The 19,296-nt window shown below is 46.0% G+C and overlaps 1 protein-coding gene across 2 annotated transcripts in view; it reads right to left on the reverse strand.

Annotated features, from left to right (window-relative positions):
- Nucleotides 1-19,296, reverse strand: part of tbc1d32 (TBC1 domain family, member 32) — a 52,304-nt gene that overhangs the window by 19,816 nt on the left and 13,192 nt on the right. For both annotated transcript variants that reach the window (XM_086018591.1, XM_086018592.1), the window contains exons 7-30: nucleotides 15,636-15,755; nucleotides 14,135-14,280; nucleotides 13,734-13,898; nucleotides 13,507-13,663; nucleotides 13,258-13,329; nucleotides 12,369-12,494; nucleotides 12,082-12,160; nucleotides 11,777-11,880; nucleotides 11,418-11,479; nucleotides 11,220-11,352; nucleotides 11,072-11,131; nucleotides 10,614-10,701; nucleotides 10,338-10,475; nucleotides 9,205-9,294; nucleotides 8,518-8,660; nucleotides 8,224-8,351; nucleotides 7,813-8,026; nucleotides 7,530-7,615; nucleotides 6,756-6,894; nucleotides 6,001-6,088; nucleotides 5,428-5,546; nucleotides 4,615-4,734; nucleotides 4,031-4,119; nucleotides 727-849 (exon numbers count right to left, since the gene is read on the reverse strand). In XM_086018591.1, coding sequence (XP_085874717.1) covers nucleotides 727-849; nucleotides 4,031-4,119; nucleotides 4,615-4,734; nucleotides 5,428-5,546; nucleotides 6,001-6,088; nucleotides 6,756-6,894; nucleotides 7,530-7,615; nucleotides 7,813-8,026; nucleotides 8,224-8,351; nucleotides 8,518-8,660; nucleotides 9,205-9,294; nucleotides 10,338-10,475; nucleotides 10,614-10,701; nucleotides 11,072-11,131; nucleotides 11,220-11,352; nucleotides 11,418-11,479; nucleotides 11,777-11,880; nucleotides 12,082-12,160; nucleotides 12,369-12,494; nucleotides 13,258-13,329; nucleotides 13,507-13,663; nucleotides 13,734-13,898; nucleotides 14,135-14,280; nucleotides 15,636-15,755 — 2,789 coding nt within the window. The remainder of the gene's footprint in view (nucleotides 1-726; nucleotides 850-4,030; nucleotides 4,120-4,614; nucleotides 4,735-5,427; nucleotides 5,547-6,000; nucleotides 6,089-6,755; nucleotides 6,895-7,529; nucleotides 7,616-7,812; nucleotides 8,027-8,223; nucleotides 8,352-8,517; nucleotides 8,661-9,204; nucleotides 9,295-10,337; nucleotides 10,476-10,613; nucleotides 10,702-11,071; nucleotides 11,132-11,219; nucleotides 11,353-11,417; nucleotides 11,480-11,776; nucleotides 11,881-12,081; nucleotides 12,161-12,368; nucleotides 12,495-13,257; nucleotides 13,330-13,506; nucleotides 13,664-13,733; nucleotides 13,899-14,134; nucleotides 14,281-15,635; nucleotides 15,756-19,296) is intronic.

Here is a 19,296-nt window from a genome sequence, read left to right on the forward strand (position 1 = left end):
GCACATGCTAACATTGAGCACTTTTTACATGTATGTATTGACATTTTTTTATTCAATCGTATCGGTTGTCGGTTCTGCAGGGGAAGAAGAACTCGAAAAAAAGTCATCGCAATTGCAACATGGTGGGGAAAAAAATGACGTTTCCAAATAATTCAACCATCCCACCTGTTGTGACTCAGTCAGTACGTTGTATAAGATGAAGACCTTTCGTACCGCATGAGCAAAGCCCCCTCAAGGTGAGCGGAAAAAAAATATATCAAAACGTCAGACGCGACAGCCTCCAAATGTTTCACAAAGCCTCCAGCGGGCGAGCCCGCTGAGTTTTGGCATTTGCGCTCGGAGTGCTATGGCGGTTAGCCGCGACCCTCCGCCACGGTAACCTTTTACGCAGACACACAAGTGGACTCCGCTCAACTGATGCGGTCACACAAGTTAAACGACGGCGTACAAGTATGTAAAAAAAAAACAAAAAAAAAAAAACAAGTTGATAGTCTTTCCGGGAACTATTCACATTGCGTCCCTTTCTTTCACATTTTGTTAGTTGACAGCCTCACTCCCAAATGGAATGTATCTTTTTTTTTTGCAAACGTATTAAAAAGACATCACTAAAAAATAGCACGAGTAACACTAGTTATGAGTAACAACGTAATGAAGAACAGTGATGGTTGTTTACTGCGCTTTTTATATCTGATTGCGGGGGGACATGCGCGGTAGGTTCGTTCCTACCCGTCGCCGCCGTCCTGGTCGGCCACGTTGTCCCTCTGGCTTTGCAGCAGCATGGTGCAGATAGAGTACTGGCTCTCGAGCAGCAGGAAGGAGTCCAGACTGGAGCACAGCACGCTGAGCAGTCTGCAACAACACGCAATGATCGGATTTCAGTCCTTTTGCGGACAACAAAACAATACTCACAGGCATCAATTCTTTATCCTCTTATATTACTGCAAGTGACTGCATCACATACTGTAGTTGAGTGAAACTCTTTTTCATTTGTCTTCAGTACTGTATTACACCGCGCACACCAGAAGGAGTCGCAGTGAATTATTCATGAGGCACAAACTGTTTAATTCTTCTGTACAAGTGTTATTAGGGCGGAATGTTTGGCCGATTAAACATGGGTATAATCTTACTCTCCCAGTAAACGTTGTTCATGGGCAGTATGTAAAGGAGAGACTCATAGCTGATAGAATGTTAATCTTTGTCCCCATCCTCTCGTAAGACTCCCATTAAGACATTATGTCTTCAAGTATATATATGGTGATAAGATTTATATTTATGCTGACAGTGCATTTTTTTGTGTGTTCCCACCAAAATGTACACACGATTTTGCTCACTCAATTCGGATGTTTCGATGTGTTTTAGTATGTGAATATTATTGAGTGCTATTTTCCTAATTATAAAAACACTCAAGGCTGGAACGTATTATTGGCATTTCCATTCATTTTCATGAGGGAAGATGATTTGAGATACAAGTGTGCTCAAATCTTGTATCTCACGGCACCGCTGTACAGTGACGTCATGGTAAAATGTCCTAAAAGGACTTTTAAATAAAGCGCTGGCACAGAGAGATAGAACAGTAAAGCAGCAGCACAAAGTCACTCCAACTGCTCTTAAGTGTCAGACTGGGTACCATTCACGCCGACAATCCCTGTCGATTTCCGGCGAGTCATGAATGTCGACGAGAAGCGGATTAGCGAAGCCAATTTTCTCTGGCAGTTTCACTCGCTAGCTTTGTATTAAAAAAAAAAAAAGAAAAAAGGGAAAAAAAGTGAGGGAATCCCCGCGAGAAGCCTTCATGGTTCATTTTCAAATGCTGTTAATGATGCCCGGCTTAGGCATTCTGCAGAGACTCTGCACAGTCTGTGGAATAACGACGAAGCTTGGGCTTTGTACTTTACAAAACTCAGCACTAAAAATACAAGGGATCCCATCCAGATTCCTTCACCTGACCCACTAGCACTGTGTGCTGCAGCGTGTACACCGCACAGGGATAACATTTACTCGCCGCATAACCTGTGAACACACAAAATGAAACAAAATAACAGAACACGACTGTACCTAATGGATTGTACATCACGACTCTTCCACTGGATCTAAATAGCTTGGGTACCTAATGAAGTGTCCTCTGAGCGACCAGGATGCTGTTGATGCTATTTGCCCAAGTGCAGGACAGACGTCTGACTGACAATCATTCTCAGCGGCCAAGTTAGAGGCTGCCTGCTTGTCAGACTGGACGACCTCTCTCGCCCGTTAGGAAGCAACGCTCCGAGAAGCCGAGCTGTTAGCGCTTTTGTCTGATAAGCTTCCCCGAACGTGTTCCCCTCACTCTGAAGTCCACTGGACAACTCGGGGCGGCTCGGCATAGCATCGCCGTCAGGCGTCGGCCAACACTTTTCAAATCATCCGCTGTGTTCGGAAGCATACGCCACCACAAAGTCCACAACAAATTCAGATACAGTGATCAGGCAGTAGGGAATCATTCACGGCGGCGAGGTGTCTATTACAAGCCTTCTTAACATTGAAAAGGTAAGTTTGACATCATTGAGATCAAAGTCATCTTTCTGACTGGTCATTTCCAATAGTTGGAATTCTCAATCACTATAATCTATCTGTAATTGTGACTACTCAAAGTAATTGTATTTGTAATTTAGTTTTGCCTGCCCCAAACTAAACATAAAACTATACAACTTTTTTGAAGGCCTTACATCTGCTGCCGTGGATCCTTTAGAAAATGTGCATCAAGAATGACGGCTGAGCGTACCATGTGAATCTTTTTTGAGGCTGAGCGCAGAGGAGAGGGGATCATTGTTAAATTGTTTTTGGAGTGTCCCGTCTGGTGTCCTAAGACAGGCTGAGCCCCGCTTACAATCCTTAATACTGTTTTTAAATGACATTGCACATCTTCGCTAAGAATACGTGCAGTGCGAAAGCGTAGTTAAAAAAAAATCTAATTGAATCAAATTAAAAATAAGGAACAAATTTTACGTTGTGCGCCGGTGCACACTTGCCGTGCATTAATCCATCGGCAGTGGGGAGGGCGTAGCGATCGATGCAGGGCCGGGCGAGTGCCGGTTGCCATGGCAGCAAGCGGAGAAGACATTTGGGCTCTTCATCTTCGTCGAGAGGCTTACTTTTATGGGATGTTGCAACACAACAGCAGCATATTAAAAAGACAGCAGCCCAGCTCGAGATGGGCAACAAAAAGAAAAAAGGGGCCTCAAAAGTCAAACGATGGAAAGCGCCACCATGCGGGGAGCTGTGCGAGAAATCCGGCGAGACTTCGGTGAAAAGGTGTGATGTGAACCATTCGCACTGCGGTCCAGATGAAACGCTAAAGGCACAACTGGAGATGTATTCTCCAGTCAGAACTTAGCAAACTGACACGCAGGCTCATTTTTAAGGATCGCGTTTACATACAATACATGTAGGCAATTGTTCCACGAGGAAATACCGACTTCTTCCATTATATCTGTAAAGATTTTTTTTTTTCCATTGCATCTGTGGAAGTTGATGAAAGGGAAAAAAAACTGTTACCGGGAGCAATGAAGCAAACAAATCCCAGCAGGGAGAAAACATCAGACATCAAAACGTCTTTGAATTCAATTGCTTTCTCTATAGGGGAAGAGGGAAAAATAAATAAAATAATTTCTTTTAAGGCCATGCTGATCACCAGTAAGTTTAAGTTATGTTTGAATTTGTTCTATTATACAGCAGATCAATTCGGAAGGTTCAAATGCTCCTTGCAACTGCCTGCAGAATTACTCAAGGCTTTATCATGGTGACTTCACAGGATTTCCTTTGGGTGATTTGCTTTAAAATTGCAACAACTCAAAAGTCGACCAACTTCATACACTGAGTAGGCAAAGAATAAAGAGCCATGTCTGTGTTACGTAATATTGCCAAAGGGAAAGAACGTTGACCTTCTTCAATGCAAGGTTCCCTGAATGCAGCACACCGTCAATAAACATTGAGCTTGTTTGTGCGCAACTCAAGTGCCGCTGCTGCTGTTGTGGCGGCGGTGCGTGGCTCTCACCTGAGCCCGAACGTGTGCGACTGCTCGTAGTGGAAGAGCGAGCGGATCTTGGCGGCGGAATTCACAGCAATCAGCCTGTCAATCAAATCCTGTGGAGCACAGCGGGAGCCCGTGAACATCACACATTTACTATGTTCAAGGTGGAAACGGTGCAGTACAGCGCGCGCGTGCGTGTGCTTAAGAGAAAACCAACGTTGCAATTCCAGTTATCATGAAAAGTGCAAACATGCCCTCAAATGGATGTAAGAGGAACTGTAGGCAGCTGTCAGGAGTGGATGTGCGCGTCCGAGGGAGAAAGAAAGGAAGAGATCTGTAACAGGGACTTAAATATGGACCAAATTAAAATGCGTTGCACATACAGGCGGATAGTACTTAAAAGTTAAAAACAGCTTAAGTGCACTCAACAATATATAGGGGGAGCTCAAGTGTCCCCCCCCACTATTGGAAAGAAAAGCAAAGCAATACCGTGTGAGCAATAAAGTGCCTCAAACCACTTCAACATAGCTCCTTGGCACACAAATGACACAAGATGGCACCACCATGCGTGTGCGTGTGTGTGTGTGTGTGTGCGCTAGGCCACTCACAGGCACAGAGCTCGGCACTTCCCTCAGCGTGTATTCACTCTTGTTGGCCAAGGGTTGTTGCGGCAGCAGCTGCCACACGGACTGAGAAGACGACAACAAGTTGACCAGAGATAGGAAGGACTGAAAAAATAAATAAATAAATAAATAAGTGACCAAGTCTCACACACAGAGAACACCAAACCTGTCAATAACGAGGATCGGACACAAGACCAAGGCATTAACATGCAAAAATGTCTGTTTTGGGCAAATAATGCAAAATAAAAAAAATCAATTTCTTTACAGAGGGAGCGTGACAACTGGTGCTAATGAACATACTAAATGTTTGAAAAAAAAAGTTGAAGTGCACCTTCATATGTTTAAATGTGTTTGAAGTGTGTGGGGGCGGTCCTATGTAACCTGCGACATGCCATAAGTCATGATGGCGTCATGAAATTGTGTGAGAGTGGCATGAGATGGCTGATTTCAACCACGGAAAGCACTTTTTTGTATGAAAAGCACTTTTTAAATAAAGTTTGATTGATGAGCTGATTGATCGTTGACAAAAAAAAAAAAAATCTTTATAGCGGATATTTTTACTGAGCGTGGGGGGTTCACTGCACGCTGAGATAATGACGATGTTGTCTTAACTTACAAATGTACTTGTACAACAATTCCAAACAGGTTAATAGGACCTGGATGCCACTCTTCTACGCTGGCATAGATGAACAAAGATACATTATTTTTTTGTAGCAAATAAATAATTTTCGGACCAACTAAGTGGAACTGGATCATTTAATGCCATTTCTTGAGAACCGCTGAGTTAGTTGTTCGTACCTTGAGGCATCTCCTGTCGATGGGCTCCATGGGCGCCGGCTTGGGCGGGACCGCCCTGGCATCCTCGCTGCCGCACTCCAGCGCCGACCACAACTCCAGAACCAGAGCCCGCACAAAGCCTGGCACACAGCAACACGGCGCATGAGGCATCTCAGGCCCGAGCAGCATCATGCCTGGCCTGCTTTTCAGGGGAGGTCCTGGGTCATACAAATGAGCCACAGCTCACCCCGCCCACTCCCCCACTCTACAGCTGCTTTGTGTTACCATGACAACCAGGGTCAAATGAAAAGTTGTGGCATTATATTTTGAGTGGAACAGGCCAGACTCAAAATCAAAATGGCGGTGCCTGTTGTCTCTTGAGTGTGTTTTTACATTACTGCCACCTACAGGACTGGAATGGAAATACACCACCCCGCATGGTTTTTAGTTTTTTAATTTTTTTGACTTATTTTCTTATTTCTTGAGTTCATGTATGAGCAGATATTAACAAACCTTGAATGTGTTTTGATTCTTACTGTAAACATAAACTTTGTTGCGCGGACGAAACAAAGCTGGCACACAACCTCGACATACCCGAGCGCTGCAGAGCCGCGGCGCCTGCTGCCGTGGCCGCCACCTGCGTCACCATGACACCGTAGCCAAACTTCTCACAACGGCTCACCTAAAACCGAAAAAAACACAAATTGGAAGTATCTGGCAAATGATATGTTGTATAAAACATACTTGAGGGAATATTTGTCAGTGGAGCGTTTCGAGTTCCAATTACACGGCGGCTTTCGAGTGTGGGTGTTGGCCCTTCGCTAGTTAAAAATAATCACGCTCCTTAATTAAAGTGCAAACCAAACAAGGTAATCAATTACAAGCGTGAGTAAACAATGGCGCTAAATGAAGTGCAAGCGATGGGTGGGGGTGAGCGATGCGCCAAAGGTGTGCTCGGAATTAGCATAGCTGGGGACACACAGTGTGAATACTAATGAGGACACCAGCGCACTAAAAAAAAAAAATAAAAAATAAAAAAGAAGAAAACTTTCAACTTTGATTCCCACGAGTGCAAAGCCAGAAACCTTACCTGGCTCGCTTACATTTTCACTTGTAACAAGTACTAGCTAGCTATGCCCACACCCCGAAAATACATCTCTTCGGATAATCTGCTGGCGCGCCCGCTTTAGAGCGCCTCGTTGTCGGCCGTGAGATCACTTACCTCCAAAAAGGACATTTACTTTGGGTTTCTTCATTTTTTTTATGCTTGTCTACATTTCTGGTTGACTTTTCTAAGTCCGCTACGAAATTTTTCCCCACATATTGATGGGAAAAAAACGCCAGTTTACCTGCAGTTTTTTGCTAAAGCGAAAGAACATGTGTGAGACGCACTCCTGCATGGCGCCGGTTTGATGAAGCAGCAGCACGCCTTTGGGGGTGGCCGCAAGGTTTAGCAGGCTGTCCAGCAATGTCTCCTCCCACATGAGCCTGAGAAGTGTGAAGAGATGTTTAAAAAAAACATAAGCAGCAGAGCCCGGGTCCATTTGCGAAAGTTAATAAATGCAATGAAATGTCACGCTTGCCAAGCAGTGGCACACAGTTCACCTGTTATACTGTCAGGGGGTGTCATTTAAGCGGATTTTATTGCCATCCATCAGGCATAAATCATCAACAAGATTGGCTCTAAATGTCAATGCAAGCTCACAATATTAGGTCTAGCAAATGCAATTAAGGAGCTGTATAAAAATACAAAATAAAAAACTGCCAATATATTAAGACAATGAAGCTCACTTTAAGACCAACACTGTCAGGAAAGTTTTACATAAAGTAATTAAATATATATATATATAAAAAAAAAAAAAATTAAATCATGAATGCGTATTAAGGATTTCTACGAATACAAAGAGTGTAAGATTATCTTGATGAAGTCAAAATATTTTGAAGCAGCTCTGGTTGGGTGATGATGACGGGTTGGGAAGAAATTGTGCTGATTTCACACGGACTAACTGTCATTATTTCAGTCTACACACTTTGGTGGCTGTGAGACTTTCTAATGTAAAATATGTGACTTGACTCAATGACGGCTGGGGAAACAATGCTTTACATTCTAAAGGCTTTCTTACGCTGACGTGGGTTGCAATTCATGCGGAGACATTCCAGGATTGTTTCCAGGCACCGGGGTCGGAATCCTTTCAGACGAGGAACTGGTCTGGAAATAAAACAAAAACATACTTATGATAAATAGTAATATCCTGTCGCATCGATTGATCGCATCTGTACTGTATTCGTGATATTGCTGCTGACTTTACTGTCACATAAAGTACAACGTCACCAGGCTGTAGTCAGTGTTTTAAGCAGGGAGTGGTGTTTGCCTGATGACAGGACATAAGTGAGGCGGCGCGGGACCTTCTTCCAGGCGGCGGCAGCAGCCGTGTGCAGGCCGTACGCTCGCAGGACCTGCAGGCCCTCGCAAGTGTTGTACATCTGCCTGCACACAAAGATGAAGGCCCCGCACAGAGCACGAAGCGAGTGGGCTACACGTCCGCCCTCGCCCGACGTCGAGAGCTCCCGTTCCAGCAGCGTCAGGGTGAACCCGAGCAGCACGTGAGCGGCCGTGCTCCTGCGAGCGGAAACGCAAAATTAGCTCAGAGTCAATTTGCTGTTTTATTAATGACGTTCTGCGGCATCGCACCATGTCTATTCATGTCAAACTCATCCCGCTGACAAGGAGCTTTTGATCAGTGAACTTTGACAAAGACGGTGCTTTGGCAATATACGAATACGAAAAATGCATTGACGTCTGTATTGAGGACTCACCTCTCGCTGTGGCCTACAAGCAGGTTCTTGTCATACAAGAAGAGAGCCAGCCCTCTGTCTGTGTTGACCATTCGGGACAGGACGTCCGCAACCAGAGGCAGGGTGGCTGCAGGACTCTTTAATTTGGTCTGCAAAAGAATAAACACTTCTTAATTATCACAGCAATAACATATAAATGCTAAAGAGTTGATGCGGAACTGAAATGCCGCAGAATTGAGGAATTTTTTCCTGAGGACAACTGCTCAAACGATAACATGCTAACAGCAGCTATGCTAACACATAGCAAAAGAGTACCTGGCCTCCATTGAGCGCCTGGATGACAGGAGCCATGAGAGTCTGAATGACAGGCGTCTGGTAGAGACACTGGTCAGCGCACTCGGGCCTCTCAAACATGGCGCTCAGCGTCGCCATCACCAGGCCGCTCGGGCACAGCGCGTCTGACAAAAAACAACCACTTTTAACCTGACGTCATGAAAGGTGCAAGTCGGAGGTCTACGTGAAATTCAGTCGGGAATTGTTGATGCTCTTCAGCATTCACAAAATGACATTGTAAAAATATTGCAGAAAAATGTATTTATTTCAGTTGTTCAATTCAAAAAGTAAATACATGTTGTAGGTTCATTTACCACTTAGGAAAATGCTGGTCAATTCCCATCTAATTTAAAAAATAAAAAAATAAATAAAAAATAAAAATCAGTTCCTGTTGTTTTGTTTTCTTTAAATGTAGGATATGTATGTCCCATGCGTTGTTTTATGACCATCCCATCACACCGTGTAAACATAAGCTAAGTTGTATGACAGCTGACAAGGCCTGCTGGGAGACACCATGAGACTGGCTAAGGACAAGGTTACCAAATAAAAGATAGCACTGAGGAATGCTGGGAAGGATCTCGGCGTTCCCGCACTGGCTGATTACTCACGACACTCTAACTTTGTCACGTATATCTTAAGGTGTGTGTGTGTGTGGGTGGGTGTGTTCACCTGCGTGTAGGCTATGGTTGCAAAAAGGCTGAGGATGTTGGTACATGATGTTGATGAGAATGATAACCAGGTGCGTCAGAGTGACTGGATCTGTAAGGAGGAAATAACAATTCCAAGGCACAGTATGATTAATTAACTTTGTCTGAAGGAGTAAAATGAAGTCACCCGTTACACGAGCACGAGTCCGTTTAGTGCACACATTTTTACAGCAGGTGGATTGGGGCGACGGTGCATTTTTAAAATGGCCTTACGCATCAGTATCGACACAACAGGATCAGCCATCAAACAGAGTTAGAGCAATAAAAAGGTCTTCGCAGGCCCTTTTTAGGGAATCAGAAGCAAGTATACTAAACAGACTGGCAACGCTAAATTCATTTCGACTAGTCGCCCGTTCATCAGTGCGTGCAGCTCTAGTTACTAATATGCTTCATACTTCAAATATGCATGTTTTTCTTCAAATATATTGCTTATTGTGCAATATTTGTAATCTATTATTGTGAATATTATCAGTTGAGTGGGAGCTGCAAATCCAATGTCAATAGTCTCCTCCCTCTCTGGAATCAATAAAAAATGATCAATCTCAGGTGACCGCCTCGATACGCCCGTACAATCTTAACAGCCTCAATAAAGTCGCGAATGCAGACAATGAGTCGTCTTTTAGAGGGCCCGCAATCACGTAATGTTTATCGCTGATTATGCAGACAAACAGTTATGTAAATTTAGGAGGAAACATTCCGTCATGATTTGTTGGATTATAGGCAGTAAATATTTCAGATTATATTGTGGGCTCATGGTTACATGCACGAGGCTGTGGGGAAAGTTACAGCCAACATGTAGAAGGCCCATAAGTAATACTTAACAAATGACAATCATCTCAATGATCTTACTTTGCTTTAAACTTTTTCTTCCACAAAAACATTTTTGCTAGAGCTTTATAGATCAGAAAAAATCAGTTTCCATTCTGTCCATTTAATCCCTAACTTAACTAAAAGTAACATTTTACGCATAATCAGCCTAGGACTCCTTTCCTTTCAACATTTCAAAATGTTTCACGACAATAACTTTTGGATGATTTTAATTGTTTTTTTTTTTGTTGTTGATGCGTTCAGAAAAGTGCAACGTGAAGGGTACACCTTTTCGTGCAGCCACTTTGATGGGAAAGAGCTTCCTGCCATTGGCGTAGAGGAGGACTTTGCCCAGCACGCACAGCGAATGGACAACCACGGCATACTGCAGCTCCTTACCGCTATAAACGCCGCTCACTTCCGAGCCTGAAACACAATGACGACCTTTGAATAAAATCTCCTTACCGCTTTTCCCGTTGCCCATAAAAAAAAAAATTTAAAAAAAGCTTGACTCTTTTAGCACTCCCACATTCATTGATCTCATCAATACGTTTTTCCACTAACCTAAGCTGTGCTGCTCCTCAGAGTGGACATGAGTGCAACGCTGGCAGCACTCCAGGTAAAGGATACACTGCTGCAGAGCGGCCTCCATCTGTGAAGACGTTATTCCAAAAAATGACAACAATGCAATGGATCACTCATTATAAACACCTGCTGTTACTTTGCTCTTTTCAATTTTTTTTTTTTTTTTTTACAGAGCACTGACTTCAAAGTGGGATTTTGTTCATTTGCTTTGCTATTTTACTGACAGTTAATTTGGAGGCCGTAAAGGGAGGGATTCAGCAATAATCTTCTTTAAAAGGCTGACAGCGAGCGGGAGGATTAACAAATCACTTCTTGAATGGCAAACTCTCTCAGGGGAAGCTCCAAAGTATAACGCACTCCGTTCCGTGGCGCCTGACAACTTGTCCAAGTTTCACAACAGTACGATTGGAAACGATGCAAAATGATGATTCGCTCACCAGGTTTGTGTATTTGCTCTGGAGGAGCCTGAGAACCACCGTCCTGCTGTAGGAGCCATGCTGAGAAACACCACAAAGGACGTTCAAATGCAAGAAAGGCACACGCGGCGGCGGGCGCGCATCGCGTCCGTTGAGCTGCAAGACGCACCATCCATTTTGTGAACCAGGTGGCTTGAACATCCAGCAGGGCCAGCAGGTGAGCGGGCCGCAAGACTTTCTCCGCCGAGTCGCCATGAAGAGACAGGAGGCAGAAGGTGCTCTCGATGATTTCTTCCATGTACCTGAAGACGAGCGAGAGGAACGTCGGACCGTCTCGACCTCGGGAAACAAAACGCGCTTCACTCACTTTTCCGGGTGGCGGATCCAGAAGGCGGTCGCCTCCTTTTGAAAGTCGTTCATCAGACGCATCTGAGTGCACATGAAGATGAGGAGTGACTGGCGTCTATATTAGGCCACAAAATATACTTTGCATGCTTTGTCACTCAAGTGATGCTAGGTTTGCTTTGAAAACTCCAGAGTTCAAAGCAAACATGGTGAAGCACCAGTTAGCTGTTATGCTGCACAAATGGAATAATGGTATTTTTTATTTATTTTTTTGCTTAAACTGGTATGTTCATTTGACTTGTTTGCCAGGGAAATACACTAAATTGTTCTGTTTTGCCTGGAAATGAGATTTGAATGTGACGTTGATTGACATGAGCATACCTGTTTGAGGAGAGAACTGATCTCAGGTCTGTTGACGTCCAAGACGGCCGCGCCGCTCGGAAAGCTCAACTTCAGGGACAAAAAAACGGACTCCACGCTTTTGGCTGAGCGGGAGACAGCAGAACAGAAGTTAATACCGAGCAGACCTCCGCCAAGGCTAAACAAGATATCCTCGAGTCACAATCAGTACTTTGAGTGTTTTTTTTTTTTTTTCAACAATTGGCGCCAGGACGGTTTGGGGTGGGCAGTAATGATGAGAAAAAACACGAAGCACAGGTATGTGTGAAGTGAAGTGAGCGGCCTACCGAGGCTGCTGTAGATCTCCCGGGTGACGTTCAGTGGCAACGAGGAGAAGCTCTTGGCGAAGAACTGAAGAACGTGGTCCTGAAGCAACAATGTGCCGTACAATTCCATTTAAAAGGAATTGGGTTGTACTGGGCAATTTGGACTTCAATTGTTTTCATTGTTAAATCGCAAAAAAATGATGAATCTACTTTTCCCCTTTCACTTTTAGATTAAAAAAAAAAACAATGAAGAAGAGAGTAAATCCTTGACATGTTACATAAGTGTTGCAAAGTGGGCGGCGGCATACACTGAGCTTGGCGTCGGGCTCGGTCAGCGCGGCGCACAGGTTCTGGAGGAGGCGGGCCCAGCCCTCGCAGCTCAGCACGTCAGATGGCGGCGCGCGGCCCAGCGCCTGCAGGGCCTCCCTGCGCACCTACACACACATGTAAACATGCTAATACAAATACAGACTGCAGCAAATATCACAGGGTATCATCAGGTTAAACAGAGCTCTGTTTTAGATGCAGTACTTTAAAGGCACTTCAATCGTCCAGGGCCTGAACAATTAATTAGATCTGCCAATATTAGCGGTTTTTAAAAATGGCAAAAATTGGCCAATTTTTTTTCCAATTTTTGAAACATTAACACATAAATGAATGTCATTAAGTATTAATAATAAACAGGGTTGTCACTATCATCTTTTTAAAATTCATTATCTAATCCATCATTTGACGGATTACTTGGGAAATTGCCCCGCCCCCCATTTTAAGGCAGAGTGTTTTGTGTCAACCAATTCTTGTGGTCCACTTAGCCAAGTGAGCCGATTATTTCCCCCAGGCCTTAATAATGACATAACATAAAGGTCATTTGAGCAAATGTGTCATTTCAGAAGGGTGTGTCAAACTGGTAGGCTAACAAGTAGCTTTCAACTTCCAGAAGGTTGGTGACCCCTTTTCTAAATCAATATTTAAATTCAAAAATTGTTTTGCCTTCTTCCATTGCCATTTTGGCGAAAGGGGAGGAGCGATCGCAAGGGCGGGCAAACGTGTGCTTCAGAGAAACATTTTTTTCTTTTTAAGGAAAGATGGGCCAGAGAGACTGACTTTAGAGAAGTTTTACCTTTTCAGTAAACAAAGGCTAAAGTGCGCCTTATTGTCTTTGAGAAGGCAAGACTTTTGTACTGTGTGCATCTTCACCTCTTTGGGTTGACTTGGATCCAGTTTCTCAGCCAAAGCCTGCAGCTGCTCCTGTCGAATGAAGGCGTAACACTGGGGGAACGGATGGAATAATACATCTTGTTACTGCATACAAAGACCCTGAGAAGAATAATTCATACACTGTACAATTTATGGAGACATTGCACTTTACAGTGTAGTACATGCGACATGATGGTAAAATGTCCCCTAATCCAGGCTGAAACAAATCTACGTCCTATTTGAAAAGACCTGATTGAAGGAGTCGCCACTGTCGGAGCAGTCGTCGGCGTAGCAGCCGTGCTGCATCTCCTCCTCCTTCCTGAGCTGGTCCTCTTCAAACCTGCTGAGTAAACCCTCTGCCGCCGCAGTCACGGCGGCTGTCAAGGTCTGCGTCATCTCTTGGTACCTGGCGATGACGCAAGGCCTCAATGTCAGCACTTTCCTTACACGGGTCGGTACGTCCGAGATGGACTCACTGGGCCGACGCTCGGCTGCGGCCGGTCGCCGCGTGAATGAGGGCGTCGTGACCCGAACCGACGGCGTGTTGTCCGTCTTCGGCGGACAACTTCCTGATCTCCTCATCGACCACGCAGCCAAGGGAGGTCTCCACGCGCTGGCGCAGGTGCTTGACAAACTCATAGCTGGTGGGAACAAACAAAAAAAAGTGAATTCTAAAAGCTGGTCAGCAAGTGGTAAATATAACCACTGAACATTTATAGAATCAAGAGTTCTGTAATATATGTTGCATTAAATTAGCCATATTGTTTTTTCCCAAAATTCTGTAAAATAAAATGTATTAAGATGTATTTTGGATTCATTTATCCCATTAAATAAGTGCTTAAAGTTCCACCCCTGGTCGACGCTTTTCTGAGCTCACTTGTGGAAGTTCTTGTCGGTCTCCTCCAGGTGAAGAAGGACCTCCTCGGCGCTTTGAGGCGACGGAGCTCCACCGAGTCGCTCGTCGATGCTTCTCAGAAATTGCTTGAGAAGTGCCGCCAGCTGCTCGTCGTCTTCGGAAGACATCTGTGTTGCAAAAAGAGAATCCCCATACCATGTTGCGTAAGCATTATTACCTTTGTAAAGGCAGAATTTCTGGATAAGATGGAGATGTACCAAAGGGAAAAAAATAGCTATTTGCCTTTTGAAAAATATTAGCAGCAAAGGGGTTGAAAGGCTTGCTAACTTGTCAACCTTGACCCTGATTTTGAAAATTCCAGTGCGTTTACAGCCATGATGTTAGTGGAAGCAGTACACAACAGTGAAGTCACGTTTTGAGCTACTGAGGCCCCAAAATAATAAAAATTAACATCAATTCAGCAGGTACGCCAAGACACTAAAAGTAAACCATCTTAACTTTGACATTGTGCTTCATTTTGTTCTCGTTTATTTCAATTAGCTGTACAACAATGCTAAAGGCTTCATTGTCTGGACTGGTAGTAGAATTTAATAATTGACTAGTAGTACTACTAGTAGTAAGCTGTTGTCAACTAATTCACAAGTAACTTGTACTTCCCTTCTATGGCATATATTCAATATCTGTGATGTTCATCTGAGCTCCAAGTACGAGTAGGTTAATGAGACATTTCAGCGCATAAATTGAACGACTAGGGCGCTAGAAGTGGGGAAAAATGTTACCGGTAAGCCACAGTTATTATACTACTGAAATAAATGCTCCAACCACTTTCCATACTGCCGTGTTTAGCTAATTCTAACCCAGTTCAATGTTAGCTTCCACCGCAGCGAAGCAAGCGACTAAACACACCACACAAAAGAAGTAAACAGACAAATTCGTCGTGTCTAAACGCACTTTGCGTCCCTTTTGGCGCCTTCTCTTCAAGTGGGTAAAGCGACTAGCTGGCCGCCATCAGCGTCTCTATGGAAACGTCCATCAAGTCGCGGTGCATTGTGGGACAAAATAACAAACATCGTGCTGCGTTCATACGAAAAAGATTATGCGGAAAGCACACGATGCGTAGGGTTCGTGTATCTTAATTGAAAATCAATTAACGTATATAAATGAAGGTTAATAAATAGAGCATGAAGTCCAACTTATTTTGGTATTAAAAAGTAGTAATAATGAGATGAAACCCTGTACCAGAATGATAAATTACGACGCACGTTTTTTTCTCGAAGACTTTGAATGCATCATTTGCTTCCGATACAATATCACGTGACTCGTTGTTTTGCTCCTTCTTCCGGGTATAATACGTAGCAACTTTTAATTTGCATTTAACATTTCATACGGCAAACACAACGTTGCGTGTATAAAGTGACTTGCAGGTCGAGGTTCGCTAGAATTACTTTCGAGGGGAAGCATGGCGGCAGTTGACGGTTTTCATTTGCTGTATAGGGAAATTTCCCGGTCGTGCGGCGGTTACCTGGAAACGCTGGCTGTGGTGGGCGCTCTGTACACAGCCAGCAGGGCTGTCATCCTGCTCAGGGACTGCTGCGTGCTGGTCAGGGTGCATTTCCTGCCCAGGATGATTCCCAGCAGCAAGCTGAGGCAGAGATACGGAGACTGGGCTGTCGTGTATGGTAAGAAAGAGCACAGCTGGGAAAGGTACTTTAGTAGAGGGAAAGATTCAAGTGTTCAAACGAATTATATTAATGTTATTTTTATTGAAACAAAAACTCATATTGAATTCCCTTCATTGAAATTGAAAAATATAAGTGCATTGATTTCCTGCAGACAGGACAAAATTGGCATTGATGAGAAAGCGTCCTTTGCTTAGTGGGACATGCAACTGATCTGTCATGTGCATAGCAGTGAATAGGGCAAAAAGCAAATTGAATCCTGTGTAACACCATATAACATTGGGGCAGAGTGGGAGTAAGAGCAAGCAAGGCTAACAGAAAGACATCTGTATGCCAAATAGGATCTTAAACACCCAAGAGCACTAACTAACCACAAATGCCCACCTGGTGCTGCAAACGTGCCAATGGAATACTGTGGCCCATCGTATCAAATGCTGCAGTCTGATCCACGAAAACAAAACACACATGGTCTCCACTGTCATTAAAAACTCGTAGCCACTACTACTGATCCAGATGTTTCCCGTCAGGCGCATCGGACGCTGTGGCGCAGGCCTACGCCGAGGAGCTGGTCCGGCACGGCCTCAGCATCATCTTCGTCGCGTACGGCCGCTCCAACGTCACAGACTTTGCGGCAAATCTCTCCCAGAGCTACGATGTGGAAACCATCCTGGTCCCTGCCGACCTGGGCTGGGACGAGGCGGCCGGCAAGGTTGTGGTGGAAGCCCTGAGGGGCAAAGATGTGGGTTTCCTGGTCAACTGCGTGGACGAGGCGTGCTCGTCGCCCCGGGAGCTACTGGAAATGTCCGAACAGAGGCTGATGGAGGTGACGGCCAATAATGTGGCGGGCGCCACGCTGCTGACCCGCTTGGTGCTGCCGGGCATGCTGGAGCGCGGACGAGGGGCCGTGGTCAACATCTCGTCCGGCGCCTGCTGTAGGCCGACGCCAGGGAGAGTGATGCTCAGCGCCGCCACCGTGAGAACAAATATTTCCCGTCAGTAATATTAATTTGTTGTATTAATATGAATCTTTGCTTTTCAGGGCTACTTGGACCATTTCTCGAGAGCTCTCTACCTTGAGTACGGCGCAAGAGGGATCTTTGTACAAAGTCTGCTTCCATTCCAGGTCTGTCATACACGTCAACATTGCAAAGATGTATTTCGTTGATTCATTTATAATCAAAATTCAATTATTTCAAAATTGGAATGGACAATTTTACATCATACATTTTTTAAATGTTTCATTTACTCTATTTACTATCATTAAATAATTGGTGGTGTTCGGTTACTGGACTTCTGTGCTCATCACGGATTGTCCATAACGAACACCATGTTCAAGCATAAGGGTGTCCATATGTGCACTTGGCACCAGGATACCCTAGGCCGCAGTTCGATGATCGACTTTGTAGTCGTATCATCGGACTTGCGGCCGCATGTTTTGGACACTCGGGTGAAGAGAGGGGCGGAGCTGTCAACTGATCACCATCTGGTGGTGAGTTGGCTCCGATGGTGGGGGAAGATGCCGGTCCGACCTGGCAGACCCAAACGTATTGTGAGGGTTTGCTGGGAACGTCTGGCAGAATCCCCTGTCAGAAGGAGTTTCAACTCCCACCTCCGGCAGAACTTTTCCCACGTCCCGGGGGAGGCGGGGGACATCGAGTCCGAGTGGACCATGTTTCGTGCCTCCATTGTTGAGGCGGCCGATCGGAGCTGCGGCCGCAAGGTGGTCGGTGCCTGTCGTGGCGGCAATCCCCGAACCCGCTGGTGGACACCAGCGGTAAGGGATGCTGTCCAGCTGAAGAAGGAGTCCTATCGGGCCTTTTTGGCCTGCGGGACCCCGGAGGCAGCTGACGGGTACCGGCAGGCCAAGCGGAATGCGGCTCTGGCGGTTGCTGAGGCAAAAACCCGGGTGTGGGAGGAGTTCGGGGAGGCCATGGAAAATGACTTCCGGACGGCTTCGAGGAAATTCTGGTCCACCATCCGGCGTCTCAGGAGGGGGAAGCAGTGCACCATTAACACTGTTTATAGTGGAGATGGGGTGCTGCTGACCTCAACTCGGGACGTTGTGGGTCGGTGGGGAGAGTACTTCGAAGACCTCCTCAATTCCACCGACACGCCTTCCACTGAGGAAGCAGAGCCTGGAGACTCTGAGGTGGGCTCTCCTATCTCTGGGGTTGAAGTCACCGAGGTAGTCAAAAAGCTCCTCGGTGGCAGAGCCCCGGGGGTGGATGAGATCCGCCCGGAGTTCATAAAGGCTCTGGATGTTGAGGGGCTGTCATGGTTGACACGTCTCTTCAACATCGCGTGGACATCGGGGACAGTGCCTCTGGATTGGCAGACCGGGGTGGTGGTCCCCCTTTTTAAGAAGGGGGACCGGAGGGTGTGCTCCAATTACAGAGGGATCACACTCCTCAGCCTCCCCGGCAAGGTCTATTCAGGGGTGCTGGAGAGGAGGGTCCGTCGGAAGGTCGAATCCCGGATTCAGGAGGAGCAATGTGGTTTTCGTCCTGGCCGTGGAACAGTGGACCAGCTCTACACCCTCAGCAGGGTCCTCGAGGGTGCATGGGAGTTTGCCCAACCGGTCTACATGTGTTTTGTGGACTTGGAGAAGGCGTTCGACCGTGTCCCTCGGGGAGTTCTGTGGTGGGTGCTTCGGGAGTACGGGGTACCGAGCCCCCTGATAAGGGCTGTCCGGTCCCTGTACCACCGATGCCAGAGTTTGGTCCGAATTGCCGGCAGTAAGTCGGATTCGTTTCCTGTGGGCGTTGGACTCCGCCAAGGCTGCCCTTTGTCACCGATTCTGTTCATAACCTTTATGGACAGAATTTCTAGGCGCAGCCGAGGTGTCGAGGGGGTCCGGTTTGGTGGCCTCAGTATTGCATCTCTGCTTTTTGCAGATGATGTAGTACTGTTGGCTTCTTCAAGCCGCGATCTCCAACTCTCGCTGGAGCGGTTCGCAGCCGAGTGTGAAACGGTCGGAATGAAGATCAGCACCTCCAAATCTGAGACCATGGTCCTCAGTCGGAAAAGGGTGGCGTGCCCTCTCCAGGTCGGGGATGAGATTCTGCCCCAAGTGGAGGAGTTCAAGTATCTTGGGGTCTTGTTCACGAGTGAGGGTAAGATGGAACGGGAGATCGACAGGCGGATCGGTGCAGCGTCTGCTGTGATGCGGACCCTGTATCGGTCTGTCGTGGTGAAGAAGGAGCTTAGCCGAAAGGCGAAGCTCTCAATTTACCGGTCGATCTACGTTCCTACTCTCACCTATGGTCATGAGCTGTGGGTCATGACCGAAAGAACAAGATCTCGGATACAAGCGGCCGAAATGGGTTTCCTTCGCAGGGTGTCTGGGCTCTCCCTTAGAGATAGGGTGAGAAGTTCGGCCATCCGGGAGGGACTCAGAGTCGAGCCGCTGCTCCTCCGCGTCGAGAGGAGCCAGTTGAGGTGGCTCGGGCATCTGATTAGGATGCCTCCTGGACGCCTCCCTGGTGAGGTGTTCCGGGCATGTCC

This window comes from Filicampus tigris, chromosome 20, assembly GCF_054856515.1.
Source record: "Filicampus tigris isolate MCC_2025a chromosome 20, RoL_Ftig_1.0, whole genome shotgun sequence".
Lineage (NCBI taxonomy): Eukaryota > Metazoa > Chordata > Actinopteri > Syngnathiformes > Syngnathidae > Filicampus > Filicampus tigris.